The sequence below is a fragment of the Oncorhynchus mykiss genome, chromosome 9 (assembly GCF_057628025.1).
Source record: "Oncorhynchus mykiss isolate SJ-2025 chromosome 9, ASM5762802v1, whole genome shotgun sequence".
In the NCBI taxonomy this organism is placed as follows: domain Eukaryota; kingdom Metazoa; phylum Chordata; class Actinopteri; order Salmoniformes; family Salmonidae; genus Oncorhynchus; species Oncorhynchus mykiss.
The window spans coordinates 64,191,814-64,217,382 of NC_143030.1; the positions used below are offsets into that span (position 1 = coordinate 64,191,814).

The window sequence follows — 25,569 nt, forward strand, 5'->3', positions numbered from 1 at the left end:
AACAGTGGGTTCAGGGGCAGAACGACAGATTTGTACCTTGTCAGCTCGGGGGCTTGAACTCACAACCTTCCGGTTAGTAGTCCAACGCTCTAACCACTAGGCTACCCTGCCTAAATGATGGAGGCCACCGTGTTCTTGGGGACCTTCAATGCTGCAGACATTTTTTGGTACCCTTCCCCAGATCTGTGCCTCGACGCAATCCTGTCTTGGAGCTCTACGGACAATTCCTTGGACCTCATGGCTTGGTTTTTGCTCTGACATGCACTGTCAACTGTGTGACCTTCTATAGACAGGTATGTGCCCTTCCAAATAATGTCCAATCAATTGAATTTACCACAGGTGGAATCCAATCAAGTTGTAGAAACATCTCAAGGATGATCAATGGAAACAGGATGCACCTGAGCTCAATTTCGAGTCTCATAGCAAAGGGTCTGAATACTTATGTAAATAAAGTATTTATGTTTTTCGAAAAACCTGTTTTCGCTTTGTCATTATGGGGTATTGTGAGTAGAATGATGAGGAAAATGTTTTAACTTATCCATTTTAGAATAAGGCTGAACCGTAACAAAATGTGGAAAAGGGGAAGGGGTCTGAATACTTTCCGAATGGTCGGAGCTGGGGCCTTTCTCCTCCTAATTTTCTCTCTCAGGTGTAGCTGACTCATATACAGTCAGGTTCAAAATGATTGGCAACATGATTTATTTTATACTATTGCAATTGCTCAGATAAAGAGGTTTTGTTTAACAAGTAATAAAAAAACAAGGGCCTCAAGACGAGTGGAAACAAAATAGCCCCAAAGACCCAACACCACATTTTACAGTACAGTGTAGGTATGAGATACTGGTGTGTGTGGCCAAAGAGCTATATTTTCATGTAATCTGACCATAGCACACCAAGTGCCAATGCCGTTTAGCAAAATCCAGGCGATGCTACGGTCAGATGACATGAAAATAGACCTCTTTGGCCACGCACATCAATGGTGGGTTTGGCGTTGAAAAACAGAAGCATATGCAGAAAAGTACCTCGTAACTACTGTAAAATATGGTGATGGAACTTTGATGCTATGGGGCTATTTTGCTTCCACTGGTCTTGAGGCCCTTGTTAACGTTAACGGCATCATGAATTTAACCAAGTGCCAGGACATTTTAGCCAAAATCCTCTGCCAGGATGCTGAAAATTCGCCACAGGTGGATCTTCCAGAAAAACAATGACCCCAAAGACACATCAAAATCCACAAAGAAATTATTAATAGACCACAAAATCAACATTTTGCAATGGCCATCTCAGTGTCCAGACTTGAAAACCTGTGGTTTGAATTGAAGAGGCCGGCAGTCCATAAGCGCAGACAAAGGATATCAAGGATTTGGGAAGATTCTGTATGGAGGAATGGTCTAAGATCCCCCCCAATGTGTTCTCCCAATCTCATAACACATTTTTTGTGATTGTTATTATTACTTGTTTAACTAAGTCTCTTTCTCTGAACAATTGTATTAGTATAAAATAATATAATTTTCCACTTTTTGTATCATACAACATAGCTCAGTATTTGTATTATTTATATTCTACAGTGTTTTTTGCTCATCTTTATCAAGGGTGCCAATCATTTCAGACCTGGCTGTATATTTCCCTCTCTCACGCTCTAGCTCCCTTCCCTGTTTATCCCTGCTTCTCTGCCCCCCCTGGCATTTCCCTGCTAAACAAGGCGACCTTCATGTGACCATGGCGAGGCAGCAGGGGTGCCCAGCTCACCCCCCTCTCTCCTTCCCCCAGAGGCAGAGGAGAAGGAAAGGCCACCCAGAGGAATCTGCACTTCCCAGAAGGCCACAGTGACAGCTTCATATTATGCCCCAATGGCGCTCAGTGCCTTCTCAAAAGGGTACGTACTATGAGACATGACAGGACCTCTCTACGGGGCAGGGGCGAGAGGCGCGAGGGAGAAAAGGCCCTGGTCCCTGGGGGGTGTAACAGCCATGCTTCCAAAAAACTATCTCACAACACAGACAAAGACCCCCCAGCTGCAGACACAGACATGGCATCTCAGACCTAACTAGATGCTGAATACACTGGGTGAATACACTAGGACTGGGTGAATACCCTGGGTGAATACACTAGGACTGGGTGAATACACTGGGTGAATACACTGGGTGAATACACTGGGTGAATACACTAGCACTGGGTGAATACACTGGGTGAATACACTGGGTGAATACACTAGGACTGAGTGAATACAGATACACCATAGAACAATTTAATCTAGGAATACATATGCTGTTGATTATGTGGTATATATGGATTTTACTTTTGTCTCCAGTTGAGGATGCCTTTTTTCCTTAGTCGCTACTGATGCTATGAATAAGAAATAGCCAGTCTATAAAATGTCTATTTTATGTGGCAGTCTCTAAGAGAATTGTAATAATATGTTTTAGTACAGTCTTTAGCAGGGGTAGGCAACTAGATTCAACCAAGGGCCGATTTTTGTCGGTGTGGATGAGGAGGGAGCCGTATCATAATTATAATAATTTGTACACTGCAAATTGACCACAACTAAGCCCCAAACAGATTGTATTTGAAAATAACAATCATTTCATACCTTGATTACATTGAGACACAATCACATGTCTCTTTTTTCATTTGTGTGAATACTTGGTGAACAGATTTCCTAAATGAAACTCATTCTTAGCAGAATACTGGTTGATTTTCATAGTTTTTTGCAACAACTAACCCCCCCCCCCCCCCCCCAAAAAACATATATAGATTGTTTTCCTTCTAAATACTTTGGAGGGACAAAATAAATCACTTGCGGGACGGCTTCTTACAGCTTTGTAGGTCTTCTTCTGGCCAGCGTGTTTAGGTGCTCTACCAAGGTCAGCACCCATCTCCACATGCATGGCATAGATGATGTCGAAGAAGTCCTCCACCACTGCCACCCTCTTCAGGGACGAGCTGTCCTGGGCCGAGCCTGCATCTGCACACTGGAAGACAGAGAGGGAAACATTCAGGACCCTGCCTGAGGAAGCTGAGGCCTGTGTGTGTGTGTGTGTGTGTGTGTGTCTGTCTGTGTGTCTTTACAAAAAAAAGCACATGTCAAATTGCATTTTCACATGTATGAAATGTAGAGTTCACATGTTAACACCACTTTTTCACGTGAGGAGAATAACATGTTTTCACCTCACATGTGAAAATCACATTTTCCGTTTTACATGTAAGAACTCCAACTGTGTAACAAATCTCACTTTGACATGTGGAATTACAGATTCACATGTTTGGTTGAAATAATGTTATTCTCCATACATGTGAAAAGATGGTGTTAACAGTAGCAATGTTTCCACTGGTGGAATTAGGGTGACCACATCTAAAAAGCCCAAATGTGGGCCAAGGCAACGATTTTGCGGGACATTTGTGGAACAGTCGACAGAATACATGTTTGGGGGGTAGGTTAATGGATCATGTGCAAATGGCGACATAGTTCCGCTGTATGAAGGTCACTGCCTGTCAAAGGGGCAATCCTTAGTTGCTACATCCATATAAATTAATGATATGTACCCGTTGATTCTTGAAGAATATAATGTATAAATAAATGCCTCTTGAGCTTTATTCAACTGTTACATCCCATCAGAAGCCAAAATATAAAATGTTTTACTCCAATGTTTGAAACAAAATAGATGTAAACAACCACTGCATAGCGTAAAAACATGCTTAAAACTATCATTTTGATATCATGGACATCCATAGTGTAGTCTACTGGTTGAGAGAAGGACTTTTCTCCAGTCTCATCCCTCAGATTGTTACTGAAACTGTGGTGGGGAAAACACTTTGTTGTTGTTTCAATTAAGGATTGCCGTAATAGTGTTATTATATGGTGCAATCTTCTAGTGAGTGAGTTACTTTTGTGCCATTAATATCAAGCAAACTTCTGAAGTCGAGAACAAAATTCTTACTATTGCAAACAAAAATAATGATATTGAAAGCAAAACATAAAACCCAAAATATTGATAGCAAAAACAAAACATTTCAAGGAAATAATTTCGAAATGTGAGAACAAATAAAATATAAATGGTTGCCATAAAAAATGTAATCTGTGATTTTTTAAAAATGATAACATTATTAAATAAAACGTCTCCCTCTTTCCTGCAATTTTCTCCATCTTTGGTTATGTTACACTGGCCTTTGCTTTCGCTGCCTTTTTTCCAGTTGCACGTTTTGGCAAATTCATTCCAGAAACATAGTATCCTGCATCCCACTACTACTTTGCCTCTGAAGATAAGCAGGGTTGGTTCCTGGATGGGAGACCAGGTGTAGCTGGATGTAGTAAAAAAAACAAACCAGTGAAAAGAAAGGAAAAGGTGGGAACTTCACACTTGTCCCAGAACCACGTCTCACTCATATGATATAGATGTATTTTTTTATTTTTCACGTGATTTGTTTCATGTGTTTTTTTTGTAAGGGTGTGTGTGAGCACATGCATGTATACCACATGGGGATGTGTGTGTCCCCTAGCGACAGCAAATAGCTAGCTTTTAGTGTGGCGCCAACTGGTAAGAGACTTTAGGAGGGTGGTCACGTGTGCTAGCAAGGCAGAGGTCACAATTTCGCATCAGGTACCTCCAACTTGGGAGGAAATGGTACTCGCAGCTTGTCTTCCGTTACAGATGGTGCCGTGACCCAGATCTACAGTTGCTTTCAGCTCAACGATGGTGTCGCTACTGAGTAAGTTTAAGGGGTGAATAGAGCACATGGGGATGTGTGAAACACACTCCTCAGCCTGAAATGTCCCCCCTATCGACAGCAAATAGCTAGCTTTTAGTGTGGCACCGACTGGTAAGACACTTCAGGAGGGCGGTCAAGTGTGCTAGCAAAGCAGAGGTCCCGAGTTCGCACCAACTGTGAGCCCAATCGGGAGGGAGTGTACTCACTAAGCAAGCAGCGTGACGTCCTTTACACATGCACGTGTATGTATCAGTTCTATATGGAAAGATATATCTGAAACATAATAGTCATGAAAATCTGAAAATATCCTAACCCCCTATTAGCTGATGCAGGGCTCGTAGTGTGAATGTTAACAAGATGGCTTTCTTATTCAAGCATTGAGAACAGTGAGTATGATTCAGCAGAGTAATATGGATCAGCACACAGGAGAGAAGAATATGGAGCAACTCAAACAGGGTGCAGGAAAAATCACCACTGGGTCAGCTCTCCTGAGATGTCCAGTGCTACTGTCTGTGTCTATGTAGATCCCAGCTCTACAGGCTGGCTGTCTGCCTGTGTCTATGTAGATCCCAGCTCTACAGGCTGGGTGCCTGTCTGTGTCTATGCAGATCCCAGCACTACAGGCTGGCTGTCTGCCTGTGTCTATGTAGATCCCAGCTCTACAGGCTGGGTGCCTGTCTGTGTCTATGTAGATCCCAGCTCTACAGGCTGGCTGCCTGTCTGTGTCTATGTAGATCCCAGCTCTACAGGCTGGCTGTCTGCCTGTGTCTATGTAGATCCCAGCTCTACAGGCTGGGTGCCTGTCTGTGTCTATGCAGATCCCAGCTCTACAGGCTGGCTGCCTGTCTGTGTCAATGTAGATCCCAGCTCTACAGGCTGGCTGCCTGTCTGTGTCTATGTAGATCCCAGCTCTACAGGCTGGCTGCCTGTCTGTGTCTATGTAGATCCCAGCTCTACAGGCTGGGTGCCTGTCTGTGTCTATGTAGATCCCAGCTCTACAGGCTGGCTGCCTGTCTGTGTCTATGTAGATCCCAGCTCTACAGGCTGGGTGCCTGTCTGTGTCTATGCAGATCCCAGCTCTACAGGCTGGCTGCCTGTCTGTGTCTATGTAGATCCCAGCTCTACAGGCTGGCTGCCTGTCTGTGTCTATGTAGATCCCAGCTCTACAGGCTGGCTGCCTGTCTGTGTCTATGTAGATCCCAGCTCTACAGGCTGGCTGCCTGTCTGTGTCTATGTAGATCCCAGCTCTACAGGCTGGCTGCCTGTCTGTGTCTATGTAGATCCCAGCTCTACAGGCTGGGTGCCTGTCTGTGTCTATGTAGATCCCAGCTCTACAGGCTGGCTGCCTGTCTGTGTCTATGTAGATCCCAGCTCTACAGGCTGGCTGCCTGTCTGTGTCTATGTAGATCACAGCTCTACAGCCTGGCTGCCTGTCTGTGTCTATGTAGATCCCAGCTCTACAGGCTGGCTCCCTGTCTGTGTCTATGTAGATCCCAGCTCTACAGGCTGGGTGCCTGTCTGTGTCTGGGGCTAGCCTAACAGAGTGTCTCCTGACAGATGTCACTGATCCAGGCTGCTGCTTCTGGCTCTTGGTATCATCACCCACTCACTGTCCAGAGCACTGCTGAGACTGGGGATAGCACTGGGTCTAGTGTACTGCGGTGGGCACTGATTTATTTTGTGTTTAGGGAATTAGCTGCCAGATTAGCTTCCCCTTAGCAGAGCTTCTTCACCCCTGTAGAGTCAGTCTCTTTCTCTGTTACACACACTCAGATCGCTCCACTGCAGAGAGAGAGAGATGTCTGGGGCTTCATTTGATGGGCACCACCAACACCACCTCACCCCTGCAGTCAGTGTTTAAAAATAACACCACCTCTAGTCCTGTCCAATTCAGAAAGCTACTCCTACAGCCAGGCCCCAGCAGCTACCCTGCTTCCCATGTAGCTGACCCCGTAACCATAGAAACTACCACAATCTCTCTCTCGGGCAGGTGTGGTTGGAACTCACATCCCTACGACAGTGTCCTCTCTGCTTAATAGCCTACCTACCACATGGTCTTTCTTTCGCGTCACCGCTGGGTTTTCTCTCTCTCCTTTTCTCCCTCAACTTTTCTGTATCTCCTTGTTACATTTGTCTCTATTCTTTATAACTTCCCTGTGTAGGTTTATCTGGTGTATTATTTCCTTGAGAAATGAGTTTTATGTAAACAAAAGAACATGTGAACTGAGGCTTATGTGCATGGTTTATAGCTCTGAATAGAAGCTGAGGTCAGTGAAACAAAATAATGGAATATTATATGCATCTAGTTGAGTTCCTGGTAGACAGCACAGATGTAGGTTCCAAAAGCTGTGCTTTGTGACTAGCTGTGAGATGTCAGGGGATGTGTTCTAGTGTTCCCGGAGGAGGGTCCAGAGTTCAGAAAGTTCTCCTCTGGCATCACTGAGGAATCTCACTATTTTTCTCTCCTTTGACATTTTTATCCTGTTCCTGCTGTCTGACGTTTCTTTCTCTCTTCTTCCTCCAACGGTGTCCTTCTCCTCCTCGCTCCCTCTGTCCCGTTCATTCTTTCTTCCCCTTCTCCTTCCTCCTGCTCTCCCAAGTGCAAGGTAATGATCGTTGCCATGGCAACTAAAACCAGCTCCCAGAGCAGGTTTGTTTTAATCCGGCCCCACTCCTCTCTCTCTCTCTCTCTCTCGCCACTCTCCTTCCCTGTCAGCATGTTCTAAATGTAATAGCCTAATGATAATGCTAACAATCCTGATCAACATCACTCTTGTCTCATTTTCCTGATGACATCATCATTATTCAGGACAGAAATAGTGAATGAGCTATTTTTTTTTGCTATTTTTTTTTGCATTCTCTAAAAAATAGTAATCCAACCTAGGATGCTTTTGTACTGCACATACTTGGACATCTACCAGTGTTAGATCTGCTATTGTCCTCTAACACAGCAACACTCCAATAGCTGTTGTTGCCTCTTATGCCTCCTCGTTTTTGAGTGAACTGTGGTACAGCAAAGATTCCACCTCCCTTGGCAGGAATCAACCCAGAGTCAGTACAGCCATCCATTTTGCTAAAATATTTTGGATCCCTTTGAAGGGTTGCATGTGTGTGTGTGTGTGTGTGTGTGTGTGTGTGTGTGTGTGTGTGTGTGTGTGTGTGTGTGTGTGTGTGTGTGTGTGTGTGTGTGTGTGTCAGTGTCAGTGTCAGTGTCAGTGTCTGTGTGCGTTTGCGCACGCTCATGTTTCTGTGTTTAAATGCTCCTCTGTCTGTTTATTCAGCATAGTCCACAAGGTGTATGTTGCGTTGCTGGAGGAGACCAGCTGTTGAATGGTTGTGTAACTATGTGTTCTCATCAGCATCACAGCGTTTTACAGGAGGAAGACATGTCAGCAGCCCTAATCACCATCACCACATAAACCTATCAACACTCAACTCCAACTCTCTCTCTCTCATTCTTCCCCTCTCTCTTTCTCCCCATCTTTCTAATCCCATAGGACTTTGCTCTCCCCATCCCCTCCTATCTCGCTCTCTCTCTCCTCTCCCTGTCCCGCTCCAAACAGCTCTGTTGCTAGGAGACTGGAGGGGTTGAATCGGAGGAGGGGAGAACAGGAGGTGAGGAGAGAGCGGAGAAGAGGAGAGAGCAGTCCTGCACACAGACGAGTCGGAGGGGCTGGAGGCAGCTGGGTCACACAGACAGGCCAGTGGAGAGAGGAAGGGAGAAAAACACAGCAAACATTTAAAATGGAAAGGGCACTTTATCCTCAATGGAGTAGGGAGAGCAAACACTATAAAGCCCTACAGCCATCACACCACATACATCATAGGATTTACAGTTATATGTTGTCTCAAATACCGCCAGCAGCAATACTACAGGTACAGTATAGCTACACTACCAGTCAAAAGTTTTAGAACACCTACTCATTCAAGGGTTTTTATTAATTTGACTATTTTCTACAATGTAGAATAATAGTGAAGACATCAAAACTTGGATATAACACATATGGAATCATGTAGTAACCAAAAAAGTGTTTCATATTTTATATTTGAGATTCTTCAAATAGCCACCCTTTGCCTTGATGACAGCTTTGCACACTCTTGGCATTTTCTCAACCAGCTTCACCTGGAATGCTTTTCCAACAGTCTTGAAGGAGTTCCCACATATGATGAGCACTTGTTGGCTGCTTATCCTTCACTCGGCTGTCTGACTCATCCCAAACCATCTCAAATTGGTTGAAGTCGGGGGATTGTGGAGGCCAGGTCTTCTGGCGCAGCATGCCATCACTCTCCTTCTTGGTCAAATAGCCCTTGTACAGCCTGGAGGCGTGTTGGGTAATTGTCCTGTTGAAAAACAAATGATAGTCCCACTAAGCCCAAACCATATGGGATGGCGTATTGCTGCAGAATGCTGTGGTAGCCATGCTGGTTAAGTGTGCCACACCTCCAGGCTGTACGACCAAGAAGGAGAGTGATGGCATTCTGCGTCAAAAGACCTGGCCTCCACAATCCCCCGACTTCAACCAATTTGAGATGGTTTGAGATGAGTCAGACAGCAGAGTGAAGAATAAGCAGCCAATCTCAAATATAAAATATATTTTGATTTGTTTAAGACTTTTTTGGTTACTGTCACACTTTGATCTGTTTCACCTGTCTTAGTGATTGTCTCCATCCCCTCCGGGTGTTGCCCATCTTCCCCATTATCCCCAGTGCATTTATACCTCTGTTTGTCTGTTGCCAGTTTGTTTTGTTTCGTCGAGCATACCAACGATCTTCCCTTGCTCCTGTCTTTCTCTAGTTTTCCCATTTTTTCCCATTCTGCCTGCCCTGACCCTGAGCCCACCTGCCGTTCTGTACCTTGTCACACCTCCCTGGATTACTGACCTTTGCCTGCCCTAACCTTGAGCCTGCCATTCTGTACCTTTTGGACACTGCTCTGGATTACTGACCTCTGCCTGCCCTTGACCTGTCGTTTGCCCTCTTTTTGTAATAAACGTTTGTTACTTCGAAACAGTCTGCATCTGGGTCTTCTCCTGAGCCTTGACAGTTACTACATGATTCCATATGTGTTATTTCATAGTTCTGATGTGTTCACTATTATTATACAATGTAGAAAATAGTAAAAATAAAGAAAATCCTTTGAATGAGTAAGTGTTCTAAAACTTTTGACTGGTAGTTTATGTGTAAACGAATGAATATGTATGAGATATAATAAGCTACAGTACATGAAAAGATAGCTGTTATTTTTTTACCTTTATTTAACTAGGCAAGTCAGATAGGAAAAAATGAATTCTTATTTTCAATGACGGCCTAGGAACAATAGGTTAACTGCCTTGTTCGGGGGCAGAACGACATAGTTTTACCTTGTCAGCTCAGTGATTTGATCTTGCAACCTTTCAGTTACTAGTCCAACACTCTAACCACTAGGCTACCTGCCACCCCATGATATTAACCTATAAATATTATTATGGGTGGCTTCTGGCAGAGAGACGGCGCTCCAAAGAAATAAAGAAGGACAGTTGGGATAAAGGATGGCTGTTTCAACAGCGCCAATGACTCAGATTATCTCATTGCAGATGTGAGAACAGGTCACCTTTTAAAGTCCCATCTCATCGTGGTAAACCCATCAGCGAGGTAATAGACGCATAAATAGGAAAGCCCTAGTGTGCTCAGTGGGGAGGGGGTAGAAGGGGGGTACCACAGTGAGGAAGGGGCTAAGGGACTAGGACAACCTAATAGGGTGAAAAATATATAAAACATAATCTCCTTGACCCTCTTTTTAATACGTACCTTCACCCTCTCCTCTTTCTGTCAGCCACCCTCCCTTTCTCTTTTTTTCTCCCTGTTCCTTTGCTCACTCTGTTCTCCAGACTCTGTTAATGTTCCAGTCACCACCCCCAAACGGAACATTCTGATGTACTACACATTTGTTCTGCAATCTGGGCCTAACACATTCCTTTTATCATTGTGTTATTACTACATAATACTATATATTTTCTATTTATGTTACTCTGATGTAGTTTGTTAAATATTGGTCCTACTACTGCATAAGAAAATTACAGTAGCACTACAGAGTGTAGTAGTAAGATGCAACACTGAATCGTAAGGGTGTGTGTGTGTGTGTGTGTGTGTGTGTGTGTATGTGTGTGTGTGTGTGTGTGTGTGTGTGTGTGTGTGTGTGTGTGTGTGTGTGTGTTACGATCTGGAGCAGAGCTCAAACTCTCTCCCGCACAGGGGCGAGGCCTCCAGACCAGTTAAAAATTGTGTTAATTTCTCCTCCTATGGGAGCAAAGAACTGTCTCTCCATGGCAACAGAGAGGGTGCTTAGAGGAGGAAAACCGAGCAGGGCGATCAACGACCCCCTCTTTGTACACACACACACAAACACACACACACAGTAACATACATATTTTTACACAAAAACACACACACTCACATATGAACCCTCTGTGATATCACACTCCGTGCACAGCTTACTAGAGATGAATTACAAAAATATTATCAAAAGACTAGGAACATATTGGCTTCAAATATGTAGACCTATCGAATCCCCTTGTCCTAGAAGAGGCCTCATTCACACATAAAAGTGGTTCAATTGTGTGTCTATGTGTGTCATCTACATCCAAAGCAGAGGAACCTTGCACATCATTTATTAGGGGACACTGAGGGCCCAAATTCAATATATTTTATTATGTGTAAAATGAACTGTATAGGGATCAGATTGAGGAGGCACTAGAGGCACTCCCCCATGGCCAAAGAAGCACTAAAATAACCACAGCACACAATCACTACTAAAAAAGTAGGTAAATTGGAGATATGGTTTGAGAGAGGCCTTGTTGCAGAAATATCAACATCAAAAGCAGTCTGTATTATAATGCCTTCTCCTTTTTATATTAAGGGGGCAATCTGCTTCATCCATTTTTGGACATCTGAATTAATTAAATGTATCCATTTATTCTTGAAGAATATTTGTTTTACCTTTATTTAACTAGGCTAGTCAGTTAAGAACAAATTCTTATTTCAATGACAGCCTAGGAACAGTGGGTTAACTGCCTTGTTCAGGGGCAGAACGACATATTTTTACATTGTCAGCTTGGGGATCTTGCAACCTTTCAGTTACTAGTCCAACACTCTAACCACTAGGCTACCTGCCACCCCATGATATTAACCTATAAATGTTTCATGAGCTTAGTTCAACTGTCGTTCCCCATCAGAACCCAAAGAATAAACTTATTTCACTCCAAGGTTTGATACAAAGCAAATGCAAACAAACATCATATAGCCTCAAAACATGGTTAAAGCTATAATTTTGATATACAGTACATCATGGATGGCCAATCCTTGCATCCATAGTTAAGTCTATGAATTTGAGAGTGGTTACATTTCTCCAGGCCTATCCCTCAGCTTTTTACAGAAACAGGGGTGGGGAGAACACTTTATTATTGTTTCAACTGCCGATTGCCGCTTTAAGGTCAATTCTCCCCCATCTCGCCAGGTGTGGTGAAGTGGTGTTTTTGGGTAAAGTATTCAGCATTTGGTGTAGACTTACTAACCCATGTGCCAACCCATAGAGACTAAACAGGAGGGATAAAACAATGGCTAGATTATGCTGGAGTTGTGCCATGCAAAACTGTTAGCATTAATGCAAATGTTGTTGAATGAAAGGAGCACTATTCTTTTGACTCCGTGCCCTTCTAACAGAGGGGAGCTCTCAGGAGAAGTGGAATAATTAATCAGATAATAATGATGATGTTCATGCTCCATTTTGATGGCAGAACACAAATATTTTGTACTTAATTTCCGTTCCATGTCTGCCTCAGAGGGGGGACATACTCAACTACTCCAACACCGCTCAGCCTTTTCCTTCTGTTGTCTTTCATTAAGTTACAATAATATATTCACTGGTTTACAGCTCACTGGGTTACAGGATTACAGAGCGTTTAAGACGTCAATTAACCCTTTATGTCCTTTATGACAGCACTTCCTACAACCTTAGTCTCAACACGGGTAGCTTACATATGGAGTCCCATGCCTAAGGCTGTGCTGTGTGTGGTGAGAAAGTCCTACCATAACCCAGACTGTGAACGAGGGATAGAGATATTTACAGGTTGCTGTTGGCATGGCAACAAAAAGCAACAGCTCTCATCCATTAAAAAAAAATTTGCTGCCATACTCTGAGCAACAAAAGAGAAATTAACACAACATTCCTCTTTGAAATGGAGGGCACACCTATTGCTGAATAAATGATTATATGTGCAAACCAGATTAGTGTTAGACTATACTATATATGGTGGCAGAGTATTTTATATCTGCTAATAATAATGTATAACTAAAAATAACAGGCCGGTATGAATGAATGAAGTAATAGTGGTGTGTGAATGTACCACTACAGTGTGCATGTCACCGTGCCATGGTCTATCTATGGTTATATTCACCTCCTCTCTGCTTGGGCCCTAATCACAACATAATGAGAGTTAAACGAAGTTGCATCCCCACACTGAGTCCTGCTGGATTCTCTAAGCACGGGCTGTTCTGCTGCGTTCACAACATTTAAGTTTTTTATTTAAACTTTATTTAACCAGGCAAGTCAGAGGAGGACAGGGACTGGGATTAAAAATTAAAATAAATGAAATAAAAATATAGGACAAAACACACATCAGGACACGAGAGCCAACACAACACTACATATTTCGGAAACTCGGAACTACCGAGTTAAAGCGAACGTAACTTATTTGCTAGAGCTTCTTATTGGTTGAAACTTCCCAAGTTGGAAACTCGGGTATCATCGTTCTACAATTAGTAACCAATTCGTAGATGTCTCAGTTTCCGACATGACTTGAATGCAGCATTAGTCATACAGAAGGAGAGCAAGAGAGAGGACTGGGATATAGGCAGAGACAGAGAGTGTGAAAGAGAGATAGAGATTCCATACAATCCCATCAACTGTCTGAAATTAAGATTACACTAGGTCCATGCTGCAAAACTGTTTAAATCCACAATTCCCTTTAGTCAGTATCTGTCTCCTTCCTTCCACTCCTGGGCAATCCTGTATAACTATCTATGTATTTACACCAACTGAAAACAGGTTCCTTTCTGCCCATCAACCACCATGCCATCCCCACCCACACCCCCTCGTTTAGACCCCACAGTGAAACTTGGCAGACCCCAGGAGCAGCTGCAGAGAGGCCACCAACGCACATGCTGTGGAAACACAACCCCACCACACAGGAGTGGTCCCGGGGGGCATTGGGCATTGTGGTTTTGTACTCTCTGTCTGTCTGTGTGTGTGTGTGTGTGTGTGTGTGTGTGTGTGTGTGTGTGTGTGTGTGTGTGTGTGTGTGTGTGTGTGTGTGTGTGTGTGTGTGTGTGTGTGTGTGTGTGTGTGTGTGTGTGTGTGTGTGTGAGAGAGAGAGAGAGAGAGAGGTCAGGTCTAGGCGTACCTTTTTTCTGTATCTTGTATGTATTTATTTGGTTGGCACATGGTGTAGGCCTGAAGCAGACAGAGTGAGAGAATGAAGAAAGAGAAGGAGATCTGAGGACTGATAGCACATGACCGTTAAATCGACTGATACACTATCTACCACTCAGTAAGGGAACAGTTCAGGATGACATACCACTGGCTGACAGACAAGAGAACAGACACACAAACCCCCTCCACACTCACATTGATACACATGGACCTTTCTCATGTCTAATTGCACCTCAATTTCACTATTTGACCTTCTACTTCCCACTTTAATTAATGCTGTAATTACTGCCTTGTGTTTGCTTATGTTTTTCTCTTTGTTGTGGAGTTTTGCACAGGTGGGGGCTGGACATGGGGGAGTCCACTGCTTTTTCCCATCAATAATTACATATGTGATATTCAGGAATACTCTCATTTAGTAGGACTGGAAATCCCACATAGTCCTCTATAACATAATTTGCATGCTCTTCTCACTCATGCATGGAGTAAAAAATGGTTCCCTGCCCAGGCTCCAACCTTGTATTCCTGTAGATCAAGTTACTGTACATTTACAAACTTGGCCCTTACAGATTGACTTCAGTTTAGCCATTTCTGGGTTTGTTCCTTGGACATCAATCTATGTCAAAATAAAAGGCTGTGGCCCACAAGCAATGTAAGATTGATAAAGTGTTGAAAAAAGGGACATTTAATAACTATAATGTGACATAATGACACGTAAAGACTGATTCCTGTGGGTAATAAATGTTGTTGCTCAAAAATCTATCATGTCATCGATAACAAACACAAAAGAAAAAGGTAATGTGACGCTCCATCATCAAAAGGTAATGTAATGCTCCATCATCAAAAGGTAATGTAACGCTCCATTATCAAAAGGTAATGTAACGCTCCATTATCAAAAGGTAATGTAACGCTCCATTATCAAAAGGTAATGTAACGCTCCATTATCAAAAGGTAATGTAACGCTCCATTATCAAAAGGTAGCGATGGCGGTACGTCAGCAGCATACCACCCTGCATACCACTGCTGGTTTGCTTCTGAAGCTAAGCAGGGTTGGTCCTGGTCAGTTCCTGGATGGGAGACCAGATGCTGCTGGAAGTGGTGTTGGAGGGCCAGTAGGAGGCACTCTTTCCTCTGGTCAAAAAAAAAGAAAAAAAATATCCCAATGCCCCAGGGCAGTGATTGGGGACACTGCCCTGTATAGGGTGCTGTCTTTCGGATGGGACGTTAAATGGGTATCCTGACTCTCTTAGGTCATTAAAGATCCCATGGCACTTATCGTAAAAGTAGGGGTGTTAACCCCAGTGTATGGATAAAATTCCCAATATGGCCCTCAAACCATCACGGGCACCTAATAATCCCCAGTTTACAACTGGCTCATTCATCCCTCAACTCTCCCCTGTAACTATTACCCAGGTTGTTGCTGCAAATGAGAATGTGTTCTCAGTCAACTCACCTGGTAAAATAACAGATAAATAAAAAAGCTCCATCATCAAAAGGTAATGTAATGCTCCATCATCAAAAGGTAATGTAATGCTCCATCATCAAAAGGTAATGCTACGCTCCATCATCAAAAGGTAATGTAATGCTCCATCATCAAAAGGTAATGTAACACTCCATCATCAAAAGGTAATGCTATGCTCCATCATCAAAAGGTCATGTAATGCTCCATCATCAAAGACAGAAAAAAAGAAAGACAAACAAAACTAAATCTCAAACTCTAGATGCACCTGCCAAGAGGCTTTATCATGAAAACAATATAACCTATTGGAAATAAGTGTTTAATTAAGCAGAAAAATAAAGGCTATGCATTTACACAGGTAACACACCTGAGGAAGAATCGGTTGAAGAATCCACACCTTAGTGGTACTGATATTGTAATTTGAGTCTTTTGTTCACACTAGTCTTATGGGTCCTTGGAGAGCTTGACCCAACACCATGGTGGGGGTTGGTGTGATTCCCTGAAGGCATCATTTAAAATGGTGGCAATCTCAATTGACACTGAACACACACAAAACCTCTACTATACTGTGCCTAAATGGTGTATGTATTCTTAACCTTTGGTCAGTCATCCTAGACAATCACTGTATCAGAATGGCTATCCATCCATCTCCAACCCTAAAAATAGCCTACCTAAATAAATAATTTAGATTATCACCTTAGATTAACACAGGATGAACAAAATCCAAATCAATGTCTATTGTATGAGATGATCAAATGGTGAAATCATTCTAATTTAAATCCTAAACAGAAGTGGTTTTAACTTTAATGGAGGGAGGATGCCATTATACTGATGCTGAATAGCCTACACTTTTGTTCCTGCCTGAGACCCTCAAAGACCAAATATGCACGGTTACTGCGCTCATGCCAAACACTGTACAAATGCAATATCACTGTTATCTACTTATAAGCTAACATCAGAATAGAACGTTTGATGAATGTGAATAAATGCACTAAGGGGGAGAAAGTCATAAAAATACATGCAATGTAGTGTACCAGCGCAAGGAGTGCATGTGGACCAATCTGCATCTATCCTGCACAGGACAATGCTAAGTGGTGGGGTGCACACATATCCTACTGTAACTATAGCTAGTTTTGCTTTTCATAGCATGACCATCTTGTCAATAGAAATTAATGTTTGTCAATTAGTTCAAGACATTCAAACAAAAAAAATATGCTAATGTTTACAATACATTTAGGTTCGGATGTTCAAGGCTTATGGAGCACAATTAGCCATCCCCATTGAAAATAGGATGGCTTTTGTGGATTTATGCTATCATACGAGGTAAAGGTGAACGTGATCAAATATTTGGATAATCTATAAGCCCTCACCTCCACCTTCCATACAATGCCCTCCTTCCTCCAAGGGACACACCAACCCCCCGACATCCCCCATTTGGGCACGCTGCTGGCACCCAATGTATGCGCGTTCACTCAATTGTCCTACATGGCAGGAGTCTGGACCAGAGATAGGCTACTAGGCATATGCCTACTTTTTATCATTGTTTTGTGAATGGGCTATTAACTCATAAATACTGCTTAGTAGCATAACGAACTGCATCTCAGTGCTACATACACCATGGTTCGAATCCAGGCTGTATCACAACCGGCCGTGATTGGGAGTCCCATAGGGCGGCGCACAATTGGTCCAGCGTCGTCCGGGTTTGGCCGGTGTAGGCCGCCATTGTAAATAAGAATTTGTTCTTAACTGACTTGCCTAGTTAAATAAAGGTTACATTTAATAATAATGAAAAAGAATGATAACGATTCGTTAACAGAACATTAACCAAGTCATTCGCGAGACGAGCACAGAAAGATACCCCACACTGGCGATTTTGCCCTCTTTATGCACCGGCGTTGCTATGGCAGCTGATGGGGATGGGAGTATGACTGCTCTGTTCAGAGGATGAGAGTCGGAATAGGTTAGAGTCTGTGAATAGGTTAGGGCGAGGAGGGAAAACCAAACACTGAAAAGTTGTAATCAAATAGCCTATGACAGGTACATGTGGTTGTGGTGAATTCAAATAGCCTAGGTTTAACTGATGGCATGGGACGTGTCATGCAACCGCGCACATACACACACAAACACGCACACTTTACCGTTGACTTGACCGGGACATATAGGACCGGCTTCCCTGACGCTCCTTTCTTGTGCTCCCCGAGGATGTTGCTCCCGACCTGAAACCCTTTCGACTTCACCCAGAATTTGAATTTAGCATTGATGTGACTATTGTCGACAAACATGCTGTCCGACTCTTCGTTTTGCAACAATGTCTGCATGATTTTGTTGTATTTTCGCCGGGTGACGGTCTTTGTTTTACCCGAGTCCCCATATGTCCGGAGGCACCAGTCCTGAAATTCACGGAACATCTCAGCCTCTAAAACGACGGGACTCTGGCTCCTTTTCGTTATATCAGTGCATGATGATTTTTTTGTTGCCATAGCGTTCGCTCTTGTAACACGCTTGTCCCTTCAAATAATAGGCTATAATAGCTAGGCTACTAAAATGCAGATTTACCCCTCCTCTGCCCGTCCCGCGTCGAGGAGGATGGTTCCGCAAATGGAATGGCTTTCTGCCTTTCCTTAAACTGGATTAAAGGCGTAGGAAACTGATTCGGGCAGCAGCTGCACACCTGTTTGCAGAGACGCTTTGCCTGCTGTCCCGAACCGCAACGGCAAAATGTCACTTGCTCACATATTCCGATGAGGAATTGAGGGAGGGGGCTGTCCTATAGAGCGGGTATTTCCCACCTGTGCGTAAACGGTCTCTTGACTGGAAGCTGAGATATGGATAAAAAAAAACACAGTGCTCACTAAACAATAAAGAACAAAGGATGAGGGAAAACCTTGAACTGTGGTTTTCTAATGACCTATATTCGGCATCCGAGCTGATGCAGACTCAAGTGAAAACCGTGACAATTCTCAAACATTTAGGCTACTCGGTATTGAGCCATATAGGCTATCCTATCATCACAACCAGTCACGCGCACCGGGGATGTTTCCCTGCTTCCCACCTGTTTGAATGGGACCTGCGCGTGCACCATCCCGAACCGCCTATAGGACGTTCCGTATAAATTATATTCTCAAAGAAGCAATAGGATATAAAGGCAATCTGTAAAACCAAGCATTTTAGGTTAATTTAAAGGCGTTATCTGTAAGGGAATTACAAGGTGCATTATAGGCAGCAGCCTAATCGTAGAATGTCCAATACACCGACGACGCCTCTGCATCAATGAAGACCTATGATTCTTTGAAGAATTTCCTCAAATATGAATAAGACATCTTAAATATACACTGTTAATTTGGTGGTCATGAGAAAACAGTCTCTTATCTTCACTCACAAAAATAGACTGATATCAGATCTGGTCCGGACAGAAGATTGAATTATAGACCTATAGGAAATATAAATTGTGCATCTGTCCCACCCAAAAATTATAACTATTGCACATAGCCTACAGTGAGAGATTCACGAGCATGTAAAGTATCAACTCTTTCTGTCTATGTGTTATTCCACCCACATTGACCAGAAGAAAATCCATGGAGTTCAATAGACTCCGATCTGAGGTAAAAATGCTCTTATGTTTTGGCATTCGCCTGGCTAGTGTCCTATAATGTTCCAGTGTGTTCTCTGTGTCCATATGTGTGTGAGGCCTCTGTAGAACCATGCTGGGACTGCTGCTGGTGGTGACTGCTCCTGTTGCCATGACAGCAGGGCAGCAGAGGTGGGATGCCCCATCCTCATCTCTCCATCCTCCCTCCCTGACTCACACCAACACACAACGGAATTCTGGACAATAATACCAACCCTCTGCTCTTGCCTCCATATCCTAACACTGAATAATGAACAGCTTCAACTCAATCAATAGGTCCCTGACCAAATAACAATGTGTGTGTGTGTGTGTGAGAGAGAGAGAGAGAGAGAGAGAGAGAGAGAGAGTTTTACCCAGCCACACACAAATTAGACTATTTCTTTTAGTTTCTTCATGTGGTATTATTTTGATACATATCTCTCTGGCAGGACTGGCCTGCATTAGTAAAGGTTGAGTGGATTAGCCAGCCCACTGAATGGCCCGGCTCAAGGCTACATAAGTCCCAGCATCTGCTAGGGACCTGGTTTGAGATGCCACCGGAGTAGGAATGTTAAGTTGTTTCACAGTTTTTCTTGTTTGTTAACTCTTGATGTCACAGGAACACTGATGTAAAGGCTGCTCAATGTGATAAATCACATAACCAAAGGCACGTGTGTGTGGGTTTGGTATACTTGAACCTGAAATGAATTTGGATTAAACATAGACACACCATCACTGAGCACAGACATGGGCGAGCATACATGACACAAACACACACGCACGTGCGCACACAAGACAAGACCTCTGACTGAGAGGACCTTTAACCTGGTCCAGCACCCCATTCCACAATCAAATGAGGTTCAGCTGGTGGGAAGTCACACTTTCTCACTCCTAATGAGGCGATATAGTGCTGGAATTATTGCCACTATCCCCCACTACAATTCTCCACCCCAGGGGTGGCCAGGGGTGACTCTGGTACTGACAGGCTGAGCTTACAGTGTGTCAGGCAGTGAGGGAGAGAGAGAGAGACAGAGAGAGAGAGAAAAAGAGAGAGAGAAACAGAGAAACATAGAGACAGAGAGAGAGAGAGAGAGAGACAGAGCGAGAGAGATGGGGAGAGAAAGACACAGAGAGAGAACAAAAGAGAAAGAGACACAGAGAGAGAGAGAGAGAGAGAGAGAGAGAGAGAGAGAGAGAGAGAGAGAGTGTGGCTGAGATGGATGGAGACAGACAGTGTGAGACTGAATGAGAGAATAAGAGGCTGCTGAATCAGTCTCAGTTAGAATGACAAGTTAACCTTGCTCTGCGTGCTGATCCCAAACATACTGGTAACAGCACCTTCTTCTTTCTGTGCTGATCTTCTCCATATGATACTCCACTCTCAGAGAGACGATCTGTTGACTGCTGCCACCTGGAGGTCATTCTTTAGAACTCCTGCTATCAGTTTGGTGGGGGAGATTGGGTTACCTGTTTATTCAGACATGGTATCATGGACCAGAAATTAGTAATCTAACTTCTGGACCACCAGAATTTAGATTACTGATCTGGAATGGTGGCGAGCTCAGGGTTGCGAAATCAAACAAACAATCTCAGTTCATCTAATTATGTTTTTAAATGTACTTATTTCTATAAAATATACAGTCTGAGTCAAAAGTTTGGACACGCCTCCTCATTCACGGGGTTTTCTATATTTGACTATTTTCTACATTGTAGAATAATAGTGAAGACATCAAAACGAGGAAATAACACATATGGAATCATGTAGTAAACAAAAAAGTGTTAAACAAATAAAAATATATTATATATCTGAGATTCTTCAAAGTAGCCACCCTTTGCCTTGATGATAGCTTTGCACACTCTTAGCATTCTCTCAACCAGCTTCACCTGGAATGCTTTTCCAACAGTCCTGAAGGAGTTCCTACATATGCTTCACTCTGCGTCCAACTCATCCCAAACCATTGGGACAGCAAAGCCAGTATGCAGCCTGGAGACAACAGAATGGGCACAGTTACCATGGAAACACAAACGGCCCAGGCAAATCATGGCAACTGGTAACTAAGTAACAGGAAATGACAGACCATAGAGGCCGATAGGCCTGGTTAATCATGGAGGGAAAAGAGGTATGGGAGAGAAGGAGATATAGACAATTATGCTTGCATATTTCTTTTCATGCTTTAGAACAAAATTAAATATTGAATACCTTTGAGCATAGTCTGGTAATTGTTTGTGTGTGTGTGTGCTTGTTCTTATGTGTGTGTGTGTGTGTATGTGTGCGCGCGCGCGCGTGTGTGTGTGTGTGTGTGTGTGTGTGTGTGTGTGTGTGTGTGTGTCACAAAGACAAAGAGCTAGAGCATATACTGCAGGCCAATTATTTCTCCCCCAACCCCATTGCAGCTGTTTATGGGTTGGGCTCTGATTGTTTAAGAGACTCTTATAGGCTGATTAACTCTGGGTCTGTTTACTCAACTCTAATTGCGCTCCCAGAGAGAGGCTGATAACACAAAGAGGGGGCCTTAGCTTTGCTCTATAGACTACAGAATAATCTTCAGTTGGAAACCACACGGTATTAATACGCAGGAAGCACTTTGTGGAGAGGAGAGAAAGGAGTAAGCAATAGGTGTCATAGGCTGTTGAATTGGAAGAGCTACACTTTTCAAACTGATAAAACCCCACAAACACATACAGTCATTCTATTTATACCCATGCAGCAAACACTCAGCCAATAACACCTGCATTGAGATTCTCCAGTTTCTTCTGGCCATTAGAGAAATAGAATGTCCACTTATAGTATTTGGACATTACAGATAATCTTTCTGATTTATTCTGCCAAATGTGTGAAATAAAAGGTTATAGAATAGCAAAAGATAAAAATGGATAGATAATACATTTGATAATAAATATTATATTTTCTATCATCTGTATTATATATTTCATTGATCTATATATAACCATGGGTATCACAATTCTTAAAACATCCGTGATTTTATTTCACCATGGGGGGAAAACCTACAATACTGTGTAAATACAACAACGTGGGTTTCATTGAATTAAGTGAGTCAGAACCCAAGATGATAGATGGCGCTGTTCAACAATCCTAAAGTCTTAGTGAAGTCTACAATGTGAGGACTGTGTGTCCAAGTGCATGCATGTGCATGTGTGCAGGCTGTACTTTTTTTGGGACTTGTGTGGTTCCCATTGTAACTGAGACTCAGAGCCACGGAGGTCTTTGAGGTGTTCATCAAGTCCCTCTCTAGGCTGCAAAGCTATGTCCTCAGGAGGCTGCAGACATTCGGCTTGGCCCCTAAGACCCTCACAAACTTTTACAGATACACCATTGAGAGAATCCTGTCGGGCTGTATCACCGCCTGGTATGGCAAAAGCACAGCCCACAATCGTAGGGCTCTCCAGAGGTTGGTGCAGTTTGTCCAAAGTATCACCGGGACACTTACAGCACCTGATGTCAGCATCCGGCCTGTTCACCCTGCTATCATCCAGAAGGCGATGTCAGTACAGGTGCGTCAAATCTGGGGCCGAGAGACTGAAAAACAGCTTATCTTTCAAGGCCAGTAGACTGTTAAATAGCCATCACTAGCTGGCCTCCACCCAGTACCCCGCCCTAAACTTAGTCACTGTCACTAGCCGGCTACCACCCGGTTACTCAACCCTGCAGCTGAGAGGCTGCTGCCCTATGTACATAGACATGGAATATCCAGTCTCTTAAATAATGGAACACTGGTCACTTTAATAATGTTTACATACTGTTATACTAATTTCATATTTATATACTGTACTCTACTGTATTCTAGTCAATGCCACGCCAACATTGCTCATCCTAATATTTATATATTTCTTAATTAAACATTTTTACTTTGAGATTTGTGTGTGTTGTTGTGAATTGTTAGATATTACTGCACTGTTGAAGCTAGGAACACAACCATTTCACTACACCCATAAATAACATCTGCTAAATGTGTCTTTGTGACCTATATCATTTGATTTAATGTGATTGGATTTATATACAAATGTTCATGATCTGAAAAATTGTGTTTCAGTTTGTAGAAGTTTTCCTGCTTCTGACCCCTCTGAACCCCATCCCAGTGGAAAGACAGGTGTTTGCTCAAGTCCAATGTTTTACAACCCGTCACATACCATACCTTCCACACTTCCTTTGAAGCCAAATCCAACCCCTTACACTCTCTTTGCACTGCCATTGTGAAGGGTATAATGCACAACATATTATAAGTGTGTGTGTGACCCTGGTGACCCTGCCCTCACTTACCAGAGCACATTAAACTTTGACATAACACCAGGTAGAAAGGGTTGGCAAGCTCAAGACAATAAATCACAAATCCTGTTGGACAAGAAATAGTCTTCCTGGTCAGTTAGAAGGCCTACCAGAAAACATTTATACTATACCTATGTGTACTTCCTGTGAAAAAATATTTACCAAAGAAAATGTTCCAATTCTGTCAGATGCGTGAAGGGTTCATTGCATTTACTCACTACTCCTTTGTTCATAATATTTTTTTTAATAAGTTATTTCTTTACTCTACCAACATGACACAAACATGATGCAAATGCCACACACTTTCCCTTCCTCTTACCTAATCTCATACATACAAAAAGCCACTTAGATGTCCATACATCTGCTTGTCTTACATACACAGGTACACTTTCACACTTTATCATGGCTGTCTTTTTCAACTGTCGCAGCCACCTGTGTTTGTCCCTTCTCCCCTGTCAATCCCAGCTCTGATCCATGGCAATAACAAGTTCACTGTGGTGGGACACAAACACTCCCTGCACCCCTAATCTAGCTCTCTGATTGGTTGTGACATGCTTATAGTGACCCCCCATGGTCACACTAACAACCACTTTGGCCTGGACATGTGACATGTCTGATCGCACCTGTCAGTGCTTATCCTTAAAGCATTATCCTACACCACAACCCTTCCTTCTCTCTGACCCCTGTCTCTGTTTTCTCTCCTTTTAAGACTCCCCCTTTCCCTTCCCCTTTTCTCGCACTAACGAATACAACCCATTCTCTCCCATCTCCCTCTCTATTTAACTGAGGGTTTGAAATAAGTTATTACCTAGGCCCACATACTTACCTCTGTTTCTTAAAGGGATATTGCAAGATTCTGACAATTAAGCTGTTTTTCTTCTTACCCAGAATGGTATCCACCAGTTCATCTGACTCTGGGTAAGTATAAAAATGTCTTAATTACCAGAATCTCGCAGTATCCCTTTAAAGCTCACTCTTTGATGGTATGCATTAGCAATGTCTACAGTAACACTGCTAATTCAAACTTTTCCTACAGACTATTGCCTTAGAAGCCTACCACAGCCAAGTAAACAAACTGTGTTTGGGCACCATGTGTTTGTCTCAAAGTCAAATCATTTACAGCAATGGCTAAACGCACATTTATTAAGTCTCTGTGGGTTAACACACTCAGGTTGTGTTGGACAGGGGAGCTGCATGCACAGTTTGGGTAGTGATAAGCCACCTTCTGTAGTGTTTAATAAACTGGTCATTGTTGTGGCACTTTTTTAACTTTAGAAACACTCTGACGAAGGCTGTTGCAGCCACATCACATTAGTGTCCTCCTTTCCAAATGCATGAAAATGGATCTCACCTTGCTTACTCTTCATGGTGTGCGAATCTTCCTCCTTCTGTGTGACTCCTTTATGTTTGTGTGAATCTACTCTTTCTGACTGATTTCATCTCTGTGTTAGAAATGAAAACACCACCCACATCCTGTATTAGGAGGAAACTTACAAGAAAAATAATTTCTAACATCTTCCACTTGTCTGCAAGACAATAATATTCAATCATCCTATTGGCATGGTAATCATTCACAGAGTCCTTTAAGATTGACCGGCTGTTCCACACCGCGGTATCAGTCCCACATAGATAACTATTAGAGAGTATGTTCTGACAGCCTGCCGGTAGTGAGGAATTCTTCTTCTGTTCCACTGGTTGATAAGGACATCTCTAACAAACACTTCACCGGTGACTTTGTATCGTTTTAGGTACAGGCCTCGGGTCAGGGGATATTGCTGCAGCCTCAGAAGGTAGATACTCGTAATCTGTAACGGAGGGAAAAAGAGTGAAAGTTGACATGTCCTGGTATCAGGAAAAATGTATATTTCACTTAGATCTCCCTAAGTAAGCATGTCCCGATTCTTTGGAAGATATCCCTAACATGATGACTGCGGTGTACAACATAAAAGCTTATCAGGTTCTGATTGGCTTACTATGCCTCTTCACCCGAGATCGGCCCCCGACAGCTAATCAATTAGTTTTTTATTCTCCAGGCTCCACTTTGTGAT

General features: G+C 43.0%; 1 protein-coding gene across 1 annotated transcript in view; it reads right to left on the reverse strand.

Annotated features, from left to right (window-relative positions):
- The window catches only part of LOC110532514 (nucleolar protein 4-like), a 39,368-nt gene extending 21,008 nt beyond the window's left edge, over window positions 1-18,360 (reverse strand). Inside the window, exons 1-2 of the mRNA XM_021616485.3 lie at window positions 17,768-18,360; window positions 2,817-2,972 (exon numbers count right to left, since the gene is read on the reverse strand). Coding sequence (XP_021472160.2) covers window positions 2,817-2,972; window positions 17,768-18,109 — 498 coding nt within the window. The 5' untranslated portion in view covers window positions 18,110-18,360. The remainder of the gene's footprint in view (window positions 1-2,816; window positions 2,973-17,767) is intronic.
- Window positions 18,361-25,569: the final 7,209 nt, after the last annotated feature.